This window comes from Poecile atricapillus, chromosome 11 (genome assembly GCF_030490865.1).
Source record: "Poecile atricapillus isolate bPoeAtr1 chromosome 11, bPoeAtr1.hap1, whole genome shotgun sequence".
NCBI lineage: Eukaryota > Metazoa > Chordata > Aves > Passeriformes > Paridae > Poecile > Poecile atricapillus.
In genome coordinates, this window is record NC_081259.1 from 12,823,982 (window position 1) to 12,845,560 (window position 21,579).

The 21,579-nt window shown below is 35.7% G+C and overlaps 1 protein-coding gene across 1 annotated transcript in view; it reads left to right on the plus strand.

The window, feature by feature from the left end:
• The window catches only part of UNC13C (unc-13 homolog C), a 131,586-nt gene that overhangs the window by 51,002 nt on the left and 59,005 nt on the right, over positions 1–21,579 (plus strand). Inside the window, exons 11-17 of the mRNA XM_058846971.1 lie at positions 5,857–6,026; positions 6,837–6,952; positions 8,354–8,517; positions 15,072–15,222; positions 17,603–17,671; positions 17,969–18,058; positions 18,861–18,989. Of these exons, the coding sequence (XP_058702954.1) occupies positions 5,857–6,026; positions 6,837–6,952; positions 8,354–8,517; positions 15,072–15,222; positions 17,603–17,671; positions 17,969–18,058; positions 18,861–18,989 (889 nt within the window). The remainder of the gene's footprint in view (positions 1–5,856; positions 6,027–6,836; positions 6,953–8,353; positions 8,518–15,071; positions 15,223–17,602; positions 17,672–17,968; positions 18,059–18,860; positions 18,990–21,579) is intronic.

The following is a 21,579-nucleotide window of genomic DNA, read 5'->3' on the forward strand; positions in this document are numbered from 1 at the left end:
AAAGTTTTTACGAGCTTCCTCTCTCCAGAAAGCATTTTCTTTTTGAGTTAACTGTGTTACTCTGGTAACAGTTGAAGTGTCATCCATCACTGAATGTCTTTGAGTGACCTAAAGTAGGAGATTAATTACTTTCTTGCATTTTAATTGTAGGGATTGTGTAATGTCCAAAATTGGATGAGTAATTCAGCAAATTTTGTAGGAAGTTTGTTGAACGTAGTTTCTCAAAGATGTGATTCCAGCAGCAATCCCTGGAAACTTGAAAATATGCTAATCATTCTTTTCTTTTTTTTTTTTCCCAGCACTAAGTATTACTATTATCTGCTGCCCTAGGAATAAAATTTATACTCCCCTCCCAAACCTTACCATACCATGAACCTCCTGAGCAACTGTCTTGCACTAAATACATTTTCCAACCTTTTTATAGCACATGTGCTTTCTGAAATAATCTCCCTGGCTTATTTAATGTTTTGGATTTCAATTATAAAAGTATAGGAGAAATTCTAATTTGTATTAAATAAACTATAAATGTTTAACCACAAGATTAAATCTAAAGTAGATCAATACAACTATTTAATTGACTCAGGAAGTATTATTTAAATTAGGCTCTATTAGTGGTAATTGATATTTAAATCCTGTTTAAAATCTAATATTAACCATCATTATAACTTTTAAATTATAAAATGCAGAAATAAGATGTCTCAAAAATATTACAATCTTATACTTACCTATACCAAAACATGTTTTTAAATCTTCCCATCTGTTCCAAAACAAGGACTTGGAAAAAACATTGGCTCCCCTCTGTGCGTTTGCTCTGCCATACCACATGGAGTGAGGGCAGTGTTCTAGTTCTTAGAACCTCACTTAACCCAGCTATGATTGCATGGTAACAATGACAGAATGCTTCTAACAAAATGTAGTCTGACCCTCTGCTAAAAGGCCATGGAACACTGGCATAGATTTTAACAGGGTACCTCATGAAGCATAAATAAAATAGAGCTTTTTGATGCACAAGGTAGAGAAGTAAATAGGCCAGCAGATGTTCATTTAATGAATGCAACATAGGTGCTAAGGGTTTTGATCTTTTCTCCTGGCATTATTGGAAATGAGATAACAGAGAATTTTGGGGGATTTTTCAATGAAACATCAGAGATAGGGGAGTTTCTGTCAATGCCAGAGTAAAGGAAGAGTCCTGCAGCTGTCACCTTCTTTTTCTGGTTGAGTGTGGTGTCTAATACAGGAAAAAGGGACTGCATTTTCTTTTTTTTTTTTTAATTACAGGAAGATATATTTTGGCTGTATAGTTCTCAGCTTTGTAGAAACCTTTAGATTGATGCACTATAATAAAAGTCTACTCTAATTCTTTTCCTGACTATTTTCAACAGTTGATTTCTAAAATACAGAGAAATCTGTTTTTTCTGACAGTACTGTCTAGGCTAGCACCATGCCCAAATTGCCCTGCTGACTTTGCAGGTACCACATTTCCTCTGACAATTCAGAAATACCTCAGATACAATTGTATAACACAGAGGTCTTTAAAATAACTGGATGATTATTTTACATTATTTATTTTTCCTATTTTGGCTGCCACTAAGGCAGCATAAGGGCTCTAATAAATACCTTAATTGGATTGATACTGCTACCTTCAGTGCATGAAAACATTTGTTCAAACTGATTTCAGTCATCCAGCTGTAGATGTTCTTTCTTTAGAGTTACTTTAAGGTGGAGCACCCACACATTTAGTTTGAAATAAATTATTAGTGGATTCATTTAAAGCAATATTTACTGTCAGTGGCCAAAAGGACTTCACCAAAGTCCCTTTCAGCTGTTATTTTACACATTCTTGATCAGCTGAACTGGCTTTTAAAAAATATGGTCTTCACTGTACCTAAAGATAACATGATTGGTTAACTGATTAAATGGTGCTCCATTTTCCAGTGATATCTCAACACAGTTTTGCCAGAATTGCTGAAATAGCTCAAGGATTGCCTCCTAAGAAAGAGTATATTACAAAGACTTATATTACATAAAACAAATTGAGCAATAAAACCTACGCATTAGTTTACTAGATTCATCCATTCTGAAAATTCTTCAATAATCAGCCAAGTTTCTGAGGGACATTCTGCTAATTAAAATAACTGTATCTCACAGCCTGAGCCCAAATCAAGAGAGCAGAACACCTCTAAGAAGCAATTGCAACAATAAATTGTTTGCTCAGTGATAATGTTTTTCAGAGTACAGCGTGCATGGTCTGAGTCTTTTTTTCAAACTGCTGTCAATCCAGATTAATTTTATACAACTCTTTTTTTGTTGTGACAGAGTAAAATAATGCAAGAAAAAGCATAATTAGTCTCATTCTACTTTATCAGAAAGCATGGCCCGTGACAACACTGCTAAAGAATTGGGACTGTCTAGACTAGAGAAGAGACAAGTAGTGGAGGTAAGGATGTCTTTAAACACATCCTTTCTCCTGCAAAGAGGAAAGGAATAATCTATTTTCCATGCTTACTGTTATAGTAGAACAAGAAGTAATAGCCACAAATTACATTTAGAGAGGTTTAAACCACACTTCAGAATAAGTTTGCCAACAGTGGGGCTAATGAATATCTGGAAGAGATTTCATGGTGGACCATGGAACTGCCTGGGAAGCCCTAAGAACAAAGTGGAATGGTATGGATCTGATTCTGGCTTGCAGTAATGGCAGTAATAAACATGAGGGACAATAATAGCAATAAGTGGCTTCCTGAACTTACTGATGGTACCACAGTATCACTTAGTTGTCATCTTAACACTGGTAGCAGATCTCATAGAAGAGATGTACAATCATGTCATGCCAGTGCATCTAATACTAAATTTACATTGGGGTACTGTTGTAAAGATACTTTATTATACAGCTTTATTACTCTAGCCCTTAGACTAAGCTGGAGTTCTATGAGGATTATTTCATGTCTGTGTGGCACTCTGGAAATGCAGAAGTAATGTAGTGTTGCCAGATTGCTGGTAAATTATTAAAACTGTCTCTTCTGTCTTGCATCTCTGAATAGACTGCAGCTTCTCTAGTTTTCAGAAGTATCAGTACGTTCATTCTCTGTGTACTAGAAAACAATTAATTTCTCATCTTCCTGTATCACACTTCTGTGAATGCTTTTACTGAGCATATAAAGCACAGTGGCTAGAAGAGAAACACTGAAACTAGCATATGTTGTCTAGCCTTTAATTCCCTGGGCTGATTATCCTGGAGTAAACAAAAGTAGGAATTCCACCCAGAGCTTCTGGACAGATGTTAGCAGTGACTAAAGCAGAACATGCATGTCATTACATAGAGCTGCTTCTGAGTCTGGGCAGGTAAGTAGGATCATTCAGAGACAGCTCTGTAACTTCAACAGTAGATCTCCCTGCAGTCACACTGCCACTGGGCAGGCCAGGAGGAAATGTTTGCTCATCCACTCTTCAGTTTTTAAACACAAATCCATGCTATTTTTGTGATCTTGCACAGGAGCATTACAAACATAGAGCTGACTCTGTGCTGAAGTTTTGACACAAAGATGAACACGAGTTAACACATTGGTTCTGCCAGGTCTCGCCATGTCTCACTAACCTAGGGATTAGTTTAAAGATTAAAGGAGAAAAGGATGTTGTGGACAACTGAGGATATCAGGGAACAGTACAGTCGTCCTGACCATCTGAATAAATGTTTCTTAATCAACTAAGTGTATATCAGAGGGAAATTTGTGTTGTCTCAGAAGAATAAAAATATGCTTGTGCTGAAGTACACGATGACTTTTTATATGCAGCATCTGCCAGAGAATCAAAGTAGGAATATGATTTCTATTAAAAGCACAGGTATGGTGATGAGGGTCACATAAATACCTCACCAGTGACAGATATACATCGCTACAGAAATCCCCTGTCAATTATTTCTGTTGGGTGCACCGCTAAATGCAATTCAGGACTTCAGCAATGTTACACAGTAACTTAGAGCTATATTTCAGGAGAATTAAATGGTTTCTGGGTTTAGCCTTGTTTCTTAAGGCAGTGATGTTTATTTGATCCATCTCTATCTTCCTATATTTTGTATGTCCTTGTCAATAGCTTTTGAATTTTGTGATCAAAGTCAGTCAGAGAAATTTCACAGATTGTCAAATAGCATGTCTGTCATGTTCTTTGAAAATATGTGGTCAGAGAGAGATGAGATCCTGACTGTCCTCAGTATGAGCTCACCCCATAACAGATACCAGGAGTTCACATGAAGCGGTAATTTATGAAAACGCCCACTTTAGGAGGAGATTTAATAGGTGGCTGTGGTTGGTAGGATGTAAGGGAAGCCAGTCTTAAGACAAAAGGAAACTGCATTTTATTAATTTTGCTAATCACAGAAAAATGTGCATTTTAATTACCAGAATTATCTACAAGTTAAAATCTGGAATACAGACAGACAGAGGGATTTCTGTGATTCTGAATGATGTCACAGTGTGGCAAAGTAAAAGCTGTGCATGCCATTTTTAGTGTCTGATTGGCCTTGACAGTAATAATACCATTTACAGCACTTTATACTTTCAAAGCCCATTACCACCACTAATTAATTCTTAGAATACCCCTGAGGGGTGCTGCTTGGAAGATAAGTTGGAGTATTACTGTTTTAACACTGAAAACAGAGACATATCACTGAGCAGGGATAGTGCTTGGAATAGAATTTGAGTAAAAACTCTTAATCAAGCATCAAAGTAAGGCCCTGCTGAAGATGAAAATTTGCTGCTATGATTCAGAGTCATATTTAAAGATAAACAAAGATATGTAATATATAAAATATTTCTGCAGCACTAGTGAATGGATATTAAAAACATCCTTCATATGGATGCATAGGTATAGAATGGATTTAACTGATGTCAGCTCTGTACAAGTCAAACATCAGCAGAAAGCTTTTCACTAACCCAAACCTCTGCAATCAGTGTTGGGATACTCCAGCAGAATGATCAAAAGCCCTCACCAACGAATAGCAAACAGTCCTCACTGTGCCTTATCAGAATAAGCAGTAACAGAGTTTCTTTTCAATCTCTGTGTACATAAATGTAGGGTGCAACTGGGAGTAAAAATTTTTATCCACTGTGTACTCTGCAGATTGCAAGTGAAGCCACCTCATTCCCTCATCCATCCAGCAGTTTCTCAAATCCACTCAACCCACGAGGGGTTAGTAAGCCACTTCAATTTACAAGAACTTTTTTAGAACATGGCATGGTCCCTACTCTTTCTCCTTACCAGGGAATGGAGGTCTTGAGGAACATTAATGTATCTTTTAAAAAAAGCAGCTACTTAATTTCCTGGGCTTTTCTGATTGCCTTTCTTTTCTTGCTGGGATGTTTGTGCATACTTCTTGTTTTTTTACAAAAGCTTCCTGACACACACTGAATATATTCTTTAATTTTTTTCTTGCTTTTTGTATTATTCCAGACTACTACTTTGGTAGTTCACTGTATGTACTACATGGCATTCCTAAGCAAACAAACCTGACCTAACCATATCTTTCCTAAGATATTTGTTAAATAATAGCATGAAGAAATATGAATCTCAAATTGAAAATTTTAATGAGCAGTTATTGACATTCCCAAATACAGTTTCTATGTATATATAATTCAATCAAGTTATTCTGTTTATATATAGTAATTCTCATCTATATAGTAATTTTAGTTATGTCCTTGGCAGTCTGGGATGGCCTTTTATTCCTCTGGATGTTGCAGTTTGTGCTTTGACACTTGGTGCAGTTAAGCAAGTGTGTGGAGATTGAATTTAATGAATTAGACAGCAGTACATAGTAAGATAGTTTATATATAAACTCATATTTTGTGGGTTTTTTTTTTCCAGTGAATGTCATAACTCTACAGACAGAATAAAAGTAAGAGTATGGGATGAAGATGATGATATCAAATCTAGAGTAAAACAGCATTTCAAAAAGGAATCAGATGACTTCCTTGGGCAAACAATCATTGAAGTAAGAACACTGAGTGGAGAAATGGATGTATGGTATAATTTAGGTATGATTCTTACTGATTTTTCCAAACAAATTGTTAGAGTCTTACTGTCTTTAACTTTGTGACTTCAAAATATGTAGCTTTGGTACCAATGTATGACTTCTAAAATATCAAACATTACAGGTTGATTTAAAAATGAAAACTAGAACCCTCACTGCCCCCTGTGCCACCAGCAGGGAAAGAGTAGAGAAAATCAGGATTGAAGTAAACCTGTGAAGAAGGGATGGGTGAGGGGAAGGTGTGTTTTATGATCTGGGTTTATTTTTCATTATCCTACTCTGATGTCACTGGTAACAAATTGATTTTCACCTAAATTGAGCCTGGTTTTGGCCATGGAAGTAATTGGTGAGTGATCTGCTTCCCATCCTTCTCTTGACCCATGAGGCTTTCATGAGATCTTCTACCTCCTGTCCAGCAGAGGAAGGGAGGTGACAGAGGAGCATTGGTGGGCACCTACCAGAATCAACACATCATACCAGGTTGTTGGTAAAGTCTTCATAACTAAAGGAAAATAACAATACTTAGTACAGCTATCAGGTAGAAAATTAAAATAATTTCAGCTGAAAAAGCAGAAAGTAGTAAATAAATAGCTGTGCAGCCTTGTTTGAATATGGCAGACAAAATAAGATTTTTACTTCATAGTTAGATATTCTATTTCGTGGCCTGAACATGAGGTACTAAAAAACATTCTTGTCTTCAACAGCAGGACTTCCTGGCTTTAAAAAGATTAAATCAGAATGATTTATGAAAGCTTTTCATATGACATACATGTGCTCTTGGCAGTTACTAATGTATTCTTTTTCCTCTCTTCAGAAAAGCGAACAGATAAATCGGCTGTGTCTGGTGCCATTAGACTGAAAATCAATGTTGAAATTGAAGGAGAGGAGAAAGTTGCTCCCTATCATGTGCAGTACACCTGTCTACATGAGGTATGTTGGAGAAATTATAGTATACAGTATAGAAATTACTGTTCAGTTGTTGCATGAATAAGGAAGAAAGTCTACAAAACATTAGAACACTGAAACAAATAACTGCTGTTGTACTTCAGGACAACTTTATTTTGGATTTCCCATTCTGTATTGCTCAGGAAGTAGCAGGTTAAGAGGCAAGGGCAGAATAATATAAGACCAACAAAGAGACTGTTCCTGCCAAGAGGTGTTAGAAAGAGGTGTTGAGCCAGATAAACTCTCCTTCTACTGTTTTTGGTTTAGCACTTTGATATATGATTGCTAACATCAGAAATATACAAACATTTCTATATATATTACAGAAGTATACTGTAAAGGAGTACCTCTGTTTTACAGTAATTCATATTTTGGAGAGTGAGAAAAAGGAGAAACACAGATATAATAATATCTAATTTTCCTTTCATCTGGTTTGCTTCTGTCAACATTGAAAAAACTCACTAATAAATAGGTGTATCTTCTGAAAGATTTTCCTTGTAATTGATTAGCCTTCCTTCAAATAGTGATCCATGTAGAAATTCTATTCTGGAAATAAAAGTAGTTTCTGAAAGCTGATAACTAAGATATATCTGAAAGTTCACCACTAGCATGTGACCACAAAAACCATTCTTCACCACTTGTAAAATCAGATATTTAGGGCACTTCTGCTGATAGATTTTGACCTGAAATTGCAAATGTTGGACCTATGAAGTAAATGACAATATTCAATGCTGTAAGATAATACAAGAGACAGTTATGAGCTGATTAGCAAAACTGAAAGTATTTTGAAGTTTTAGGGGTTTTTTTCAATCACTGAAAATAGGAAATAAAATGTGTTGGATTTTGTAGATTCATATGGAGTTGTGGATTTTGTGGATACATATGGAGCTAGGCAATCTGAGAAGCATTCAATGCCATGAATGTCAAATCCTAGCTTTGCTTCCGAGGGTACTAAATCCAAGCTTTATTGCACATCTTGCACAACTTGAGGGGCACCTACAGTATTTCTGTTAGCTCCCTGTAACTTAAGAACTTAAATAATAAATTTGAAATTTATTGGTCACAGATAAAATTAAAATTGAAACGCTCTGTAATAAGTATTACGACATCACTATTTCATTCATTAACAAGGGCATATAACAGAGAAGTTTCTGCACTATTTTATGTTGCAGTCCTTCTGTGCCAGTAAATGGACAGGACTTTATATCAAGGAGATACAATGTGCTAAATCACAAGTCTGTTGACTAGTTTGAGGCAGTCTTTGGAAAAATAAACAATTAAAAAATGGACTAACACTTAACATATTGATGAATATATGTAGGATGTATTTTTTGGAATGCTTCTTGACAGCCAAAATTTCATGTCCAGAACATCTTTTACCTTTAGAATCTGTTCCATTACTTGACGGAAGTTAAGTCTAACGGTGTGGTGAAGATCCCTGAAGTGAAGGGCGATGAGGCCTGGAAGGTGTACTTCGATGACGCTGCGCAAGAAATTGTGGATGAGTTTGCAATGCGCTACGGAATTGAATATATTTATCAAGCTATGACGTAAGTATTATCATGGCTGGCTTTCTACCTTGCTGTCAACAGTGTGTTTGAGGGAATTTCAAGCCTTTGTGATTTCATTCACAGTTTCTCTTCTATTCCTGACTTAAAATTCTTATCCTTTTTGTACATCTGATTCTCATTGAAGTGCTTCTCATCTGCTGTGGCTTTAAAATATAAGCATTTTATAAACTGTTACTGGCATTACTGCTAAAGCATTCCTTAATCCTTACAATACTGATATATAGCACAGTTCAGAAAGACTTCTCGTGTTCCAGATGCAACAGAACCAGGGTTTCACAAGCTCTCTACTCTTTCCCAGGACTACAGAGCAGCAATGGCTATAGTGGCCTTCCATAATATATGTAAATAAGTAGTGCAAACCATTTTTAACACTACTGAGACCTATTTCTACATTGTCCATTCTGAAGTAGCTGTCTGAACACCTTAGAACACAGCACCATATAGCTCAGAGGCCTGGAGAGATGAGAAATCTACCATGTGTTCTCAATTTATCCAGTGAAATGTTTTCTGGTGAAAAGGACTATATTCTGCTGGAGCTGTAGAAAAGCGGGGGACTCCAAATGAGTCCTCTAAATAAAAAATACAGATTTGATATTCTATTTTATAGAAACCTGATATTGTGGAAGTTTTAATCAGAACATCTCTCATTTTTTTGCATTTCTTTATCTCCTAAAAGGAAGAGTCTTCTAGTAAGTATGAAAGTACATAAAAATCTGAAGTTTTCTTTTTATTGCAGAATATAATGGCACCACCTGCTATCACAATGAGCTTGTCTTTCACTTTATGTAGCTGTCTGTGAATTATTGTATTGTTCATCTAATAGAAGAGTAGGGAATGTATTTTGTACTACACAAATTTTTAATGATCTTTTTCAAGGAACTTATACAGCATTGCACAGAATAATTAATGAAACTTGAGAGTTGTTATTTTTTATATTTATACTACGTATGAAAGAATTCATGTGTTGACTTTGATGAGTATTTGTGTTTCTGTGTTTAGTTTCTCTGTAACTCTGTATGATTGTTGTCATTTATTAACTTATCCTGGTACTGTAGTTTTATAACTTTTTTTTAAAATGGCATGGCATTTTTTCCAAAATGTTAGTGATAGAGTTATTCCTGCTGTGCGTGTCAAAATGAATTCAAGGTTTGAGAAGAAATTAATTGTTAAGAGTTATTAATGCCAAAGGAGGCCTGTCATGGCAATTTGCATAAGAAATAAAGGGCTGATTTAGCATTAGTTTTGCCTTAACTGTAGCCTCAGTAGTTGATTATTTCAATATAACATGACTATATTTTTGAAAGATAACCTTAACTGTAAAATTATTTTGAATTATGTTTTTCTTCGTCTCTTGATGTATTCATGTACTGCAAAATTTCCCAGAAAAAGTTTGAAACTAGTTTTAGAATTTCAGATGTTGCAAAAGTCAGCATTGCAAAAATAGCAATGTAACTGATGTGAGTATATAAAATTTTGTACTTAAAAGTGGAAGAAATTGACAGGTTATATTTTTATATCAAGAGGATACTTTCTTTTTATCTCAGTAAATAACATGATGTACAGATATTCATGAAAAGTAAGAAAATTTCTAACATGGAGCTGGGCAATTACTCCAAGACTTTTTTCAGGAGTCTTTACTCTAAAATTCTAACCAAGTAATTTCGTGTTAATTGACCTAGTTTGCCTTGTCCTCTTTTTGTTCTTAATTTCTTCTATACCTTTTCCCCCAAATTTTCTTCGTTATTGACAGCAAGCCTGGTATCTGAAGGCAAATGTAATGAGAAAGCAAATTCAATATCTGTAGTCACAACAAATAAAAGCTAAGATTTCGTTGCCCACATACCCACATCCTTTTATATTTCAAAATGTTGCATATCAATAATGAGCACTGCCTTTTTGAGGAGATGGCCCCAGCCTGTTTAAGGTAGGAATAAAATTAGTGATTAATGTAATCTCAAGTAATACTTGCCCAAGAATAGATATTCATATATATTGTTTTGCTGATTCATCTGCAGACACCTCTCAGAGAATTCAGACTTGGGAGAGAAGAGTAGTGAAGGCACTAAGTATATTTGTCATCAGGAATTTTCTTTTGGACTATTATCTGCTGGTTTTATTTCTTTTTATGAGATTACCTTTTTCTTCTGGAACAATTTTAGTGGCTGGAAGAAAATGTACATCTTCTTGATTTGGAAAATAGAATTATCAGATTGCATTTGGTAACAAAGATCTCCTACTAAAACAAAAGCAATTTTCTACTATACGACAGAGAGAGAATTTGAATGTAATCACTTGGCCCAGAGGAATATTGTGTAAGCATTTTTTGCTTGAGAATCTAGTTGCAGAGTACTTCTACTGCATGTCTCATGATAACATTGGAAATTAAAATGTTTGTTTGTAAATGCAAAACTGACTAAGCTTTAATACCCCGGGATCCAGACCCCAGAGAGTGTCTGCACTTCGTCAGGCTGCGTGAGTTTTAGGATGCTGCTAATGAGGTGCTCTTCTTGCCTGAACGTAATTTTTATTATTCATACTTGTTTTAAGGTTAGTTATTATAAAATATTTCAGTCCCACTTAATGATAGTCAGTCTTGGCTCTTTTAAGTGTAGATAGATGGCATATGCTGGAGTAGGAACATATGCCTGTCTGTGTTTCTACATACCATAAACCTGATTAAGCTACTCTAAAGCACCCCTGTCTAAAGTGATTTGGCAGCCTGTTCCACTACAGCAATAAACAATCCCACTTGTCTACCATTTCTGGTTCGTGATGGTGGCTTTGTCATTTATGATCCCTTAATAAACCCCAGAGATTTCCTTCGGGCCCTCAATATTTACTTATATCTATTCCTTTAGAGCACAGAAATAATATTTCAAAAATTTAGTCTTGATTTTCTAAATACAGTGAAAATACTCATACTGGGATGTGGGAATCAGCCCAGGAGATATCACACAGGTGACAGACCTGTCTGCTCCAGTCATTGTCCCCAGTGAGACCTTTCTCACCAAGCTTAGAAAGAGAATGAATTCAGGTGTGGTTGCACATTTTGCTGGAGATAGGAACAGCTCCATATTTTTATGAGATAAATGTAGACACTTTTTCCCTAAAGATGCTGACCTAGAAGGGGTGTTTTACTCTCAAGATACAGATTACAACTGCACAGCTCCTGAGCAAGGAAATCTGCTTCAAGTTACCAAATGTGGAATTAATGTGCATAGAAAAACAGCCATCAATCCAAACCAAAATACTACAAAAAAACTGATTCTGTTGCAGTAATTGCAGCTCTTTGAAGTTTTGACTGTATAGGTTACATAACCCACTCTTCTTTCTTATGATTATTTTATTCTTCCACTCCTCATGGAGTCTGTATTAAAAAAAGAAAAGTGAGACAAATGCAGCCATTCTTACATGGTTCAGATGAGATTTTTTTCGATTTTTGTGATGAATAGCAGCCAGGCAGACACTGTTAGCTACCCAACTGGTACATGTAACTCCCAGAAGTACAAGCATGGATGTGTGAGACGATAGGAGGAAAAATAAGTATCACAGAAAAGAGGAAGATAAAGCTGAAAAACAGCACAATGATCCAGCTGGCCTTTATTTTGATGACTGTGGTGATTGATGGGAGTTTATGCTGTAAATTCAATTTCCAGAAGGAATCATACTGGAATCATACTTTCTTTACCTACATATATTAAGCCACATTGCAGTGAGGAAAAAGTAACTTTTTTCATGTCATTCATCTTTCAGCATAATTTATTTCTCTTCAGAAGGCAAAAATCTGAGCACGTATTGAAACAGTGTTTGACTAGACACTGAAATTACACATAATATTAGCAACCTGAATTTACTGTGTAATAGAGTCAAGTGCAATAAAAGCTCTATTAAGATCTTTATTTCTTACTGGCAAGAGTCACCACAGGTAGAACCTAATGATTCTCAATCAGCAACATAGCTCTCATTCCAGCAGGTTAATGGGCACTAACTATGTCATCTTCTTCTCCTGCTAGTTTTCAATTAATGTGGCAGCATAACAAAAAGCACACAAATCGCCCATTAAACTAATTTTTTATTGATAGCATTTGCTTACTGATGAGTACAGCACATCAATTGGACTTCTTTCTTCTCTAATTCATGCTGGCAGAAATATTGGAAGGATCCCAGGCACTGTCTGTGGGTCAGGAAATTGCATAGTAAGAAAGTTGGAGCAAGCAGACCTGGTTTCAGACACCACTGTAGCTTAGGCAGTGCAACCTTGCTCTAAAATCTGTGAGACTTAGCAATGGTTGCTGTGACATCATGTGCCCATAGAAATTGTTAATAACTCAAGCTATTGGCTGCTGTTTTCAGAGACTTGCAAAAACAAGGATAGGGGCTTACTTTGATTTACTCATTTTATCAAGCAGAAGGAATCCAGGTGTCTTGCAGGTAGCTGATAACCTGAGTTATCAGCACTCTGAGTCATGACCCACATTGTGTACTTAATAGGTTCTGTGAACATTGGAGATTTTAATTACATGATGGAGAGAAACAAAAATCTGTCACAGATGCTTTAGCATCGTTTTCGCTAAGCACATTACAGGTGAAACAATGCAGTGGTACTATAAGGACATAAATTGTATCAATTGTTTTTAATTTTTCTTGGGAAAAATTGGTCCTGTTTGGGTCTGTTTTCAAGATAAGAATTCAGTACAGGTCATGGGTACCTCATTATGAAATGGTTAGTGGAACCTGCAGAGGTTGCCTTAAAATGTTGACCCAAACAATATTTCCATGGTCTGTCATGTTCCCTGAAGGCAATTGAGACTCAGTGATTCCTCTGCTGCTGACTGCTCCTTTTGCCTGCCTCCTCCCTCAGCAGAGAATATGTTACAGGTATGACTCTAAGGGCTTATTAATGCCTTTTGATCTCCAGATTGATGTTACTTGTGCACTAAGGACTAAGTCCACTAAGACTTTTGAAAATGAAAGGTTATTAGTAAAAGTACTAATTATTTTGTCCATTTTTTGAAAACTGGTTCTGATCATCTCTACACATATTTCCCAAATTTACTCATAGATAAGGAGATATTTCTATTAGCTTTAAAGGTAACCTTTATTAGTGAGATCCACCTGACATCACTATTGTATTTTATTACAAAGGAAAGTATTATTCTTCTACTTGACAAAAAAAACTTGACACACAATGAAAGATTTTTTGGAGGGGTGGAGAGCTGTGTTCCTCTTTTGTTGAATTCACATTTCAGTCTTCAAAAGCACTTCTTGAAAATACTAGCAATGAATTAAAGGTTTGGTAGCACTATTCCATGGGAATGCTGGGTTCTAGTCCTGGCTGATGTGATTGGTTTCTGTGTAGTTTTGAGCAGTTTCTCTCAGTTATGTAAAATGCACATAATAGCACTTAATGATTTCCCCTACAGGAAAATAATCTTGAATTATGCCTGGAAAGATGACCCAGGCAGTGACAACAGTTAAGGGTATTTGGCTTAAGTTCAGCAGGAGAGTTCAACTGTACCTTGTGTTAATTTTTGTCTTGGAAGGGCATTAGTGCCCAGGTGGTTCAGGCTCAGCACACTGCTCTGCCTTATGCTCCCGAGGAGGAACAGGAGAGAGGAGCCAGAGACTCCAGCTAAGAGGAGCATGTGGCCAAATCAGGACCTTCAGTCACACAGAGTCTGGTTGAAGCTTCTTAATCCTCTTCTGTTTAACTCTACACCCATTTTTATCGCCATCTTTTCCTAATCCCTCTCATTCTCTTTCCTATTTGTGTACATTAATCTTTATCCCTTTATCTCCCTCACAGTCCTGCCTAATTATAAGTCTTGAAATTAGGAATTTATGTTTGCCATGATGATGTTCACTCTCCTCATGGGTCAGATCTTTCATTCCTTTGTACTTCTCAGGTTTTGCTGTGTTATAAGCTCTTTGCATGCTACCAGCAGGCATCTCCTTTTTCATTAAACAAGTAAACAGTGCTGCTACTTTGCACCTCTGGCTTAGGCTGCTTCAGGTTTAACAGACTGATTACCTGAATTTTACTGGTCTGGATCAAAGTGGGACAGTTTTAGTTATGGCCTAATTCAAATCAAGGTGAAGCTGTTAAGCTGCTTGAAGCGCCTTTCATTAATAATGTAATGTGAAATAAAAGCCACACTAAAATGCTGGTTTAAGTCTTTATGTTGGCAACAATTAAATCTTCTACTATAGGTCTCTGTGACTTTCTGTGAGTTTGTTTTTTAGGTCTTCTTTAATAATGAATGTTTCGCTTAATAGCAATTAAAATAGTTAAGTCATGTTTTTGTGTTTAGGATTAACAGAGTAAGAACTGAATGTGAATTTGATGTTTGAAAAATCAGTGTGCAACAAGTGGTAATTATATCAAACATGTCTGGGTTTTCTTCATATGCATCTGTACAATTTTCCATGAGGTAGCCTGAAAATTACATCATTGGAGTTAGAAAGAAATTATAATGGGAGAAGAAGAAGATTCCCTGACATCTTTAATAACTTTTGGTTTGTTTGAATTGCAGGCACTTTTCCTGCCTCTCTTCTAAATACATGTGCCCTGGTGTTCCAGCAGTTATGAGTACATTGTTGGCCAATATAAATGCTTTCTATGCTCATACAACAGCAGCAACTAATGTATCTGCCTCAGATCGCTTTGCTGCTACTAACTTTGGGGTAAGTAGATTTTCAACAGAGTTCTAGTCCTTTTTCTTTCCTACTATATTCCATATTAACTTCTACATTGGATTTTTTTTTTAATTGCTCCTTTTAAAGAGTAAAGGCTGTTGTTAGCTTTTGAAAATTTTACCCCGAGTCTTTAAAATTGATTGTCATAAAAACCAGGGAAAGTGCTGCTCAGCTCCTTGTTGAGACATAGAGGGTAGAAAGCACTGGCACACATTCACAGTACTAAAATATCCAACAAACAGGTTTCTGTTTTATTGCAGTGGGCCTTGCAAACTGCTAACAGCATTAGACTAGATATTGGATGCATTTTCTTTCTTGGGCTGTGTCATCATGACACATTAGGTGAACTCATGTTAACATAATGGATGTAGCCATAAATGCTGCTCTTCTCACAAGGATCCATAATAATGGACTCTCTAATCTTTGCTGAAATTTTTCCTGGTGTGTTGTCCAAGTCCTGGATTTAGGTATCAGGAATTTTAGGAGGAATAGGCATTTCAGGATGTGCCAGTACATCTTTTGTTATTGCTTAATTTTATTTTGTGGATAAGTATCTCACAGCATGGACTTCCTAGTCTTTGAATATGATAATAAATAAAAATACATTCACTCCTTATTCTGATTCCTTCACCTGCTCTCAGAGGAATTGAGAGCAGGAAGGCAGAGCAGTAATTCAAAGAGGTTGCCTTCATAGCTCTGGTATACCACATGATACAGAGTATAAACACAATCTTATGCTGAAAAAGGCATTTATTCTTTTCTCTTTTTTTAGTAGGGCTTTTATTTGTAAGGCTGATATCAAAGGTATATTTGATGTAACAGTTTTCATAAAATACCATTTATTGACCTGAAATAAAATATGAATAATAATTAAAATTTGTTAAATATAAATTAAAATTCTAAATGTCAAGTTTTATTTGAAGTAGTGTTAGAAGCACTCGTATTCTTCTCCAGCATTAGAATAATAAAGGAATTATGAATTTTAGATTTTCAAGACAAAATTATTAACTTATACATTTGGATGAGTAAACCAAGAATGACTTAATATCTTTGTTGAAACAAGTCCTCTCTTTCAATGTTCAAGCTTTATTTGACCTTTGATGCAATTTTTGAAATTTAGAATGGTTTTGCTGGGTTTTTTATCCTTTTTTTCCATTTTTCCAATGGCCAGAACTGCTTTTGTCCTCAGAATGGGCAGAGATTAAATCCTTTCTCTGATGTTAATGCCAGTTTGCCTTTGACGCAATTCCAATCCAATTCATAGTTCAACAGATGGATGGAAAAAGAGTAGTAGGCATCACTAATAGAGATTTGGAGCTCTTTTTTCAAACAATTGACTTATAGGAAAAATATTAGATTATTCTTCTCTCCTGGGTCAAAAGGCATTTATTAGTGAATAGCTGCACATCATTCATCAGAAAGAGCATCTCAAATTCAAGTCCTCAGGCTACAGCTGGGAATGATTTGGCTGACTGAGTATTTCAGTAGAGATTTATAACGTGACAAAAAAAAGTTCTCTTTTGATTGATCCCTTAAGGGAACTGTGCCAAATTAGTGGGGTTTGGTGTAGGTTAGGACTGCACTGATGAGAGACAGTGCACAAAGACTCTATTTTCAAATTACTGATCATCACATTTGGGGGATGGTGCAGATAAAATCAGGCCATCCTGAGAGCTATCAGCTCCTGCTTCTTCCAGAAGTCTGCTGCTTTCATATAGGCTGAGATTTCACAGTTTTGTGCGGTAGACTGTAGAATATGTCCTAACATGGTAATTAGAAACTCTAATTAGTATTACTTGAGAATGGCATAACTCAGCTGGAAATCACACAGCAAAATATTTTCATTGCTCCTTCATCTATCAAGATAACAAGTTAATCTTCACATTTGAAAGGAGAAAATATAATTGTGCTATATTAGTGCTGCTTAACTTATTCCTACAAAAGCCACAGTTTCAGTAGTATAATTTTCAATCATACTTTTGCACCAAATTCTGTTGTAAATGAGCATCATTTCTTACTTATTAAAGGAAGGAGGAGGTGCTTTCTTCAAGAGTTTCATCAGTTTCAAGGCAAATATAAGACAAGAAAATGTTGCATTGCAAAGTCTTTGTGACCTCACTAATGTGTTGCACAGCTGCACAGTTTAATGCATACTAGGTATACAATATAAATAGAAAGGGAAAATAAAGTGCAAGATGCATCACCTGGCCTTGAAGCACAGGTATTTCAAACCATCACTTGTATATGAAATAATGGAAAACAAATTGATTTTCAAATAAGTGAAGAGTGGAAGGAAGCATTCCAAAGCCCCAGAAATTACAGGGACCTGTGAATTCTAGTGCAACGTATTCTTGTTTTCTTTTTACAGAGAGAAAAGTTCATAAAGCTGCTGGATCAATTGCACAATTCTCTGAGGATTGACTTATCTAAATACAGGGTATGTATTTAAACTATTTTCATTAGCAGCAGTTTCTAGACTTCTTTACTCCATTCATGTTTTGGGAATATCACAGTATTTTAAATTTTTCATATTACAAGTGTAGGAACATTATCAAAATGTGCCTACTCATGTCCAAGGGATACTTAAGTACTTCACAGGCAGAATTCAGATAACATGAACATCTCTAATCCTTCCAAGCAGCACCTTATGTTTTCTTAGAGACTTTTTGACTAGTGCAAGGATTTGACCTGTAACTCAAATTTTTGCACGATTCCTCTTTCCCTGCTTCACCAGGATAATTTTCCTGCCAGCAATTCTGAAAGACTCCAAGATCTGAAATCAACTGTGGACCTGCTAACCAGCATCACTTTTTTTCGGATGAAGGTACTGTCCTATCCTTGCACAAATGTATTTCCTGAAGGAAACAAAAAATTTACCTTTTTAATTAGTTTGAAGTCAAGTCACATAAATTATACTTAGGTGAATGCCTTAGGAGTCATATAGAATAATGGTTTTCTACTGATATAACAAAATCACAAGTTAAACAACAAAATAGATCTGATAACTATTTGCCTTAGTCTCTCCAGAGGTTGAGATCTAAGTGGTCAAGCATGCAAATATTTTTGTAATGGAATGTACACATTGATATTAGTGAATGAAAAAAGAGAACCACAAAGGAACCTTTGTTATAATAGCATGTGATTCCATTGCATTAGGCAACTACATAAAGAGAATTAAAATAATCCATTAAGTTAAAGTTTGAGTTAATGTAGCCTGAAATGGAGTAAAAAGTTGAGCCCTTTGTTTTCAATAAATACCTTGTATTTGGCTGATATTCTTATTCAAAAGAAAGCACATAATTATATGGTTTAATTACTGCCTAAATAATAAAAAAACCCTTATAAAACGTAAACCCTGAGATGTTAAGATATAAATTCTTGCGTACACATGCCTCCTTCATCGTATAAATATTTTAATTAAAATAAAACTTAGTGATAAAATTTACTTCCATGTGTTTTAATATATCTTTGAACTAAATCCACATTAATTCAACATAATTTTAATTATTTTATCATTGTTTTATTTGAACACTTTTTATCCTGTATAACAGAACTACATTCAACACTTGGATGTTTTGTGTTCAATTTAATTCTAATATTCTCCCATTTGTGAAATATTTCATTAGGTCCTGGAATTGCAGAGCCCCCCTCGAGCCAGTACTGTGGTGAAAGACTGTGTAAGAGCCTGCCTGGATTCAACTTATAAATACATTTTTGACAATTGCTATGATCTCTATTCCCAATTAGTGGATCAGGTAAGGTCAAAATGAACTTGTTTTGTGCTATTGCTCATTGCTGTTGTTAGTTTGCCTGTTGTTAGTCATTCACTGTTGTTAGTTTGCCTGTAGTATACACAAAGCCTTTTGGTGCTCCTTCACATCAAAGCATTCATATTTTCATTTTATTTATGCATGGAGGAGCAGCATACCATAAAACACCCAGCAACAGCTATGAACTCTAAAACGTTTAAGATTAGTTTGAAAATGGATACATTAACTCATAATGTAGTCATCAAGCTGGACATGACTCTGAAATTTCCCCATGGTTTTGGGGAAGATGACATTTGATTGATTACTGTTCATTTGAGGTCTGTAACAGGAAAACAGTTAATTAAAATCTAACATTTCCCTTCTGTGGCTTTAGGAAAAAAAAAATTTAATTGGCTGAAAGTGATATAGTCTTTCCAGCCTTATGTTCTAGCACCAATGATGCATCCTTGGATCCAAGCTTTAGTAACTGCTTTAAGAAAGCAGAGGATAATTCTGGAATATTTCTTTATATTAGTCTGTCAGGTTGACCTTCAATGCAAAATAATTCTAGCATTTGTTGTGTTCCAAATGTCATGCAAAATCCTTGAGAATACTGATTATTTTTTATATAATACAGTCATTCCAGAAGTAATGTTAGAATTAATTAATGTCTTAAAGGAGCATCACTTCTTTATCATATTACATCCTGTACCTTGTATTTGCTTTTTGGATCGTACACTGAAAAAATGATAGTTATTTGACTATTCCAGCCTTGAACAGGATTAACTCAGTTCTTTGGTAAATGCTTTTTTTCATGTGTATAAAATTAATAAGAACACTTATACTAATGATATAAGACTTGAAATGAAATTTATTTGAAAGCTTATTTCACTTAAATCCAGAATATGAATTCCTGTATTTTAGGAAAGGTGGTATTTGCTATCTATTCAACATTTCTGAAATGAGAATTTATTTTCTCATGTTGGATTCCTGCTATGTGAGAAAACTATAGTTTTGAATGTAAGAATTTCTCACCAGCACCAATAAGCACTCCACAGTTAGTGCTGATGTGTGTTTATCCTACAACAGATTATATTGTAAACAGAGTAAAAGTATGAATTAGTGGAAGGAGCAGCTTCAGGCATCACATCTATTTACGTCATAAACTGTTCTGTTTTCTCGCTAACGTTTACTCTGCAGCAATTTGATCTTGTCTGGTAAATATAATATGAAGTGCTGCTAGACTGGGTATTACATAAGTCTGCAGTTTATCAGTAGGTTCTAGTCCTCAGTAAACAGCTAAAAGTGATGAAGTCTTACCTCTGCAAAGCATTGTAACAACTGCAAAAGCTTATCTGTATTCAAAAAAAATTGACAACTTTTTAATGTGAATCCATGCAGTCGTTTAACCTGTTTTAAAATATGGTTTTAAAATGCAGGGATGTTACAGCTTTTCTGCTGGGTAAAGAATGTAAAACTTGCTTAAGTAAGGGTTCTCTCCCAATTATATTTGAGGCAATGTTATTATATGTTTCTCTCACACAACTCTACTGAATGGTGGAGAAATAAGAAGTCCTGAAATAAATAAATAAAATCCGCAAGTATATACTCAGTTGGAAAACTGAGTTAACTGCATTTCATTGTATTTCTGCACCTCTTGAGTCCTCTTTCACAGGAGTTCCAGCAGGGGCAGTTTTATATGGAAATTTTAAGCAGGCAATTATCTGTACAGTTACGATCACCAAGCAATGCAAGAAACTTCAGTGAAGTGAAAAAAGCAAAATTTAAAATAAATAGATTGCATTCAAAATAATTTATTTCTAACAGCAAATCACATCAACAATCAAACAAAAAACTAAAGCAACATAAATATATTCTTATCATATATGATCTTAATGCCAGACACTAAAACTTTTTCACGGAAGGTGGGAGACAATTCTGAGAAATATAACCGCCCTAACTTTAATAAAGAGATGAGTAAAATTAATTCAAAAGACCTGAATTCTACATCAACTCTTGAGTTGTACAATGAGAGTTTGTTCAGCTTGATCCACTTATGCTTTCCTATCAATATATCCAAAAATGCATTTGGTTTTAGGAACACTTAAGTATGCAGCTTGTTTGAACCCATGGCCCTGGAGGCTTTCCAGTGCCTCCAGGTGACTGGATTGTGGTACCACTGTTCTAATAATGAAGCAGTAACCAATATTGTAATTAACATTTCATTAGCTTCATGTCCAACCCCCTTAGATTACACCAGATTCCACCCTTAAGCCTTCCTCAGTACCCATTCCCTTATCTCTGCTCGCCTCCCCGTCAGGTGAGGCTGCTCCCCTCAGAGGGAGGGAGCTCATCCCAGCGTGGTTCTGCAGCACAGGAGGTTCATGTTTGAGCTGCACAGCTGAGCTTGGAGCTGAGAGTACGGAGAATTGAAATTGATGAGCCCCAAAGCAGCAAGAAATGGTTCTTATGTAGGTCAGCACCTGCTCTCACCCAGGGGAAGGACTGGCAGCTGTTGTCCTGCTGAGGCCCCTGCACGCTCAGGGTGTGTGTCCGTGTGTGACTCAGGGTAACCACCTCCTGCAGATGCTTTTGG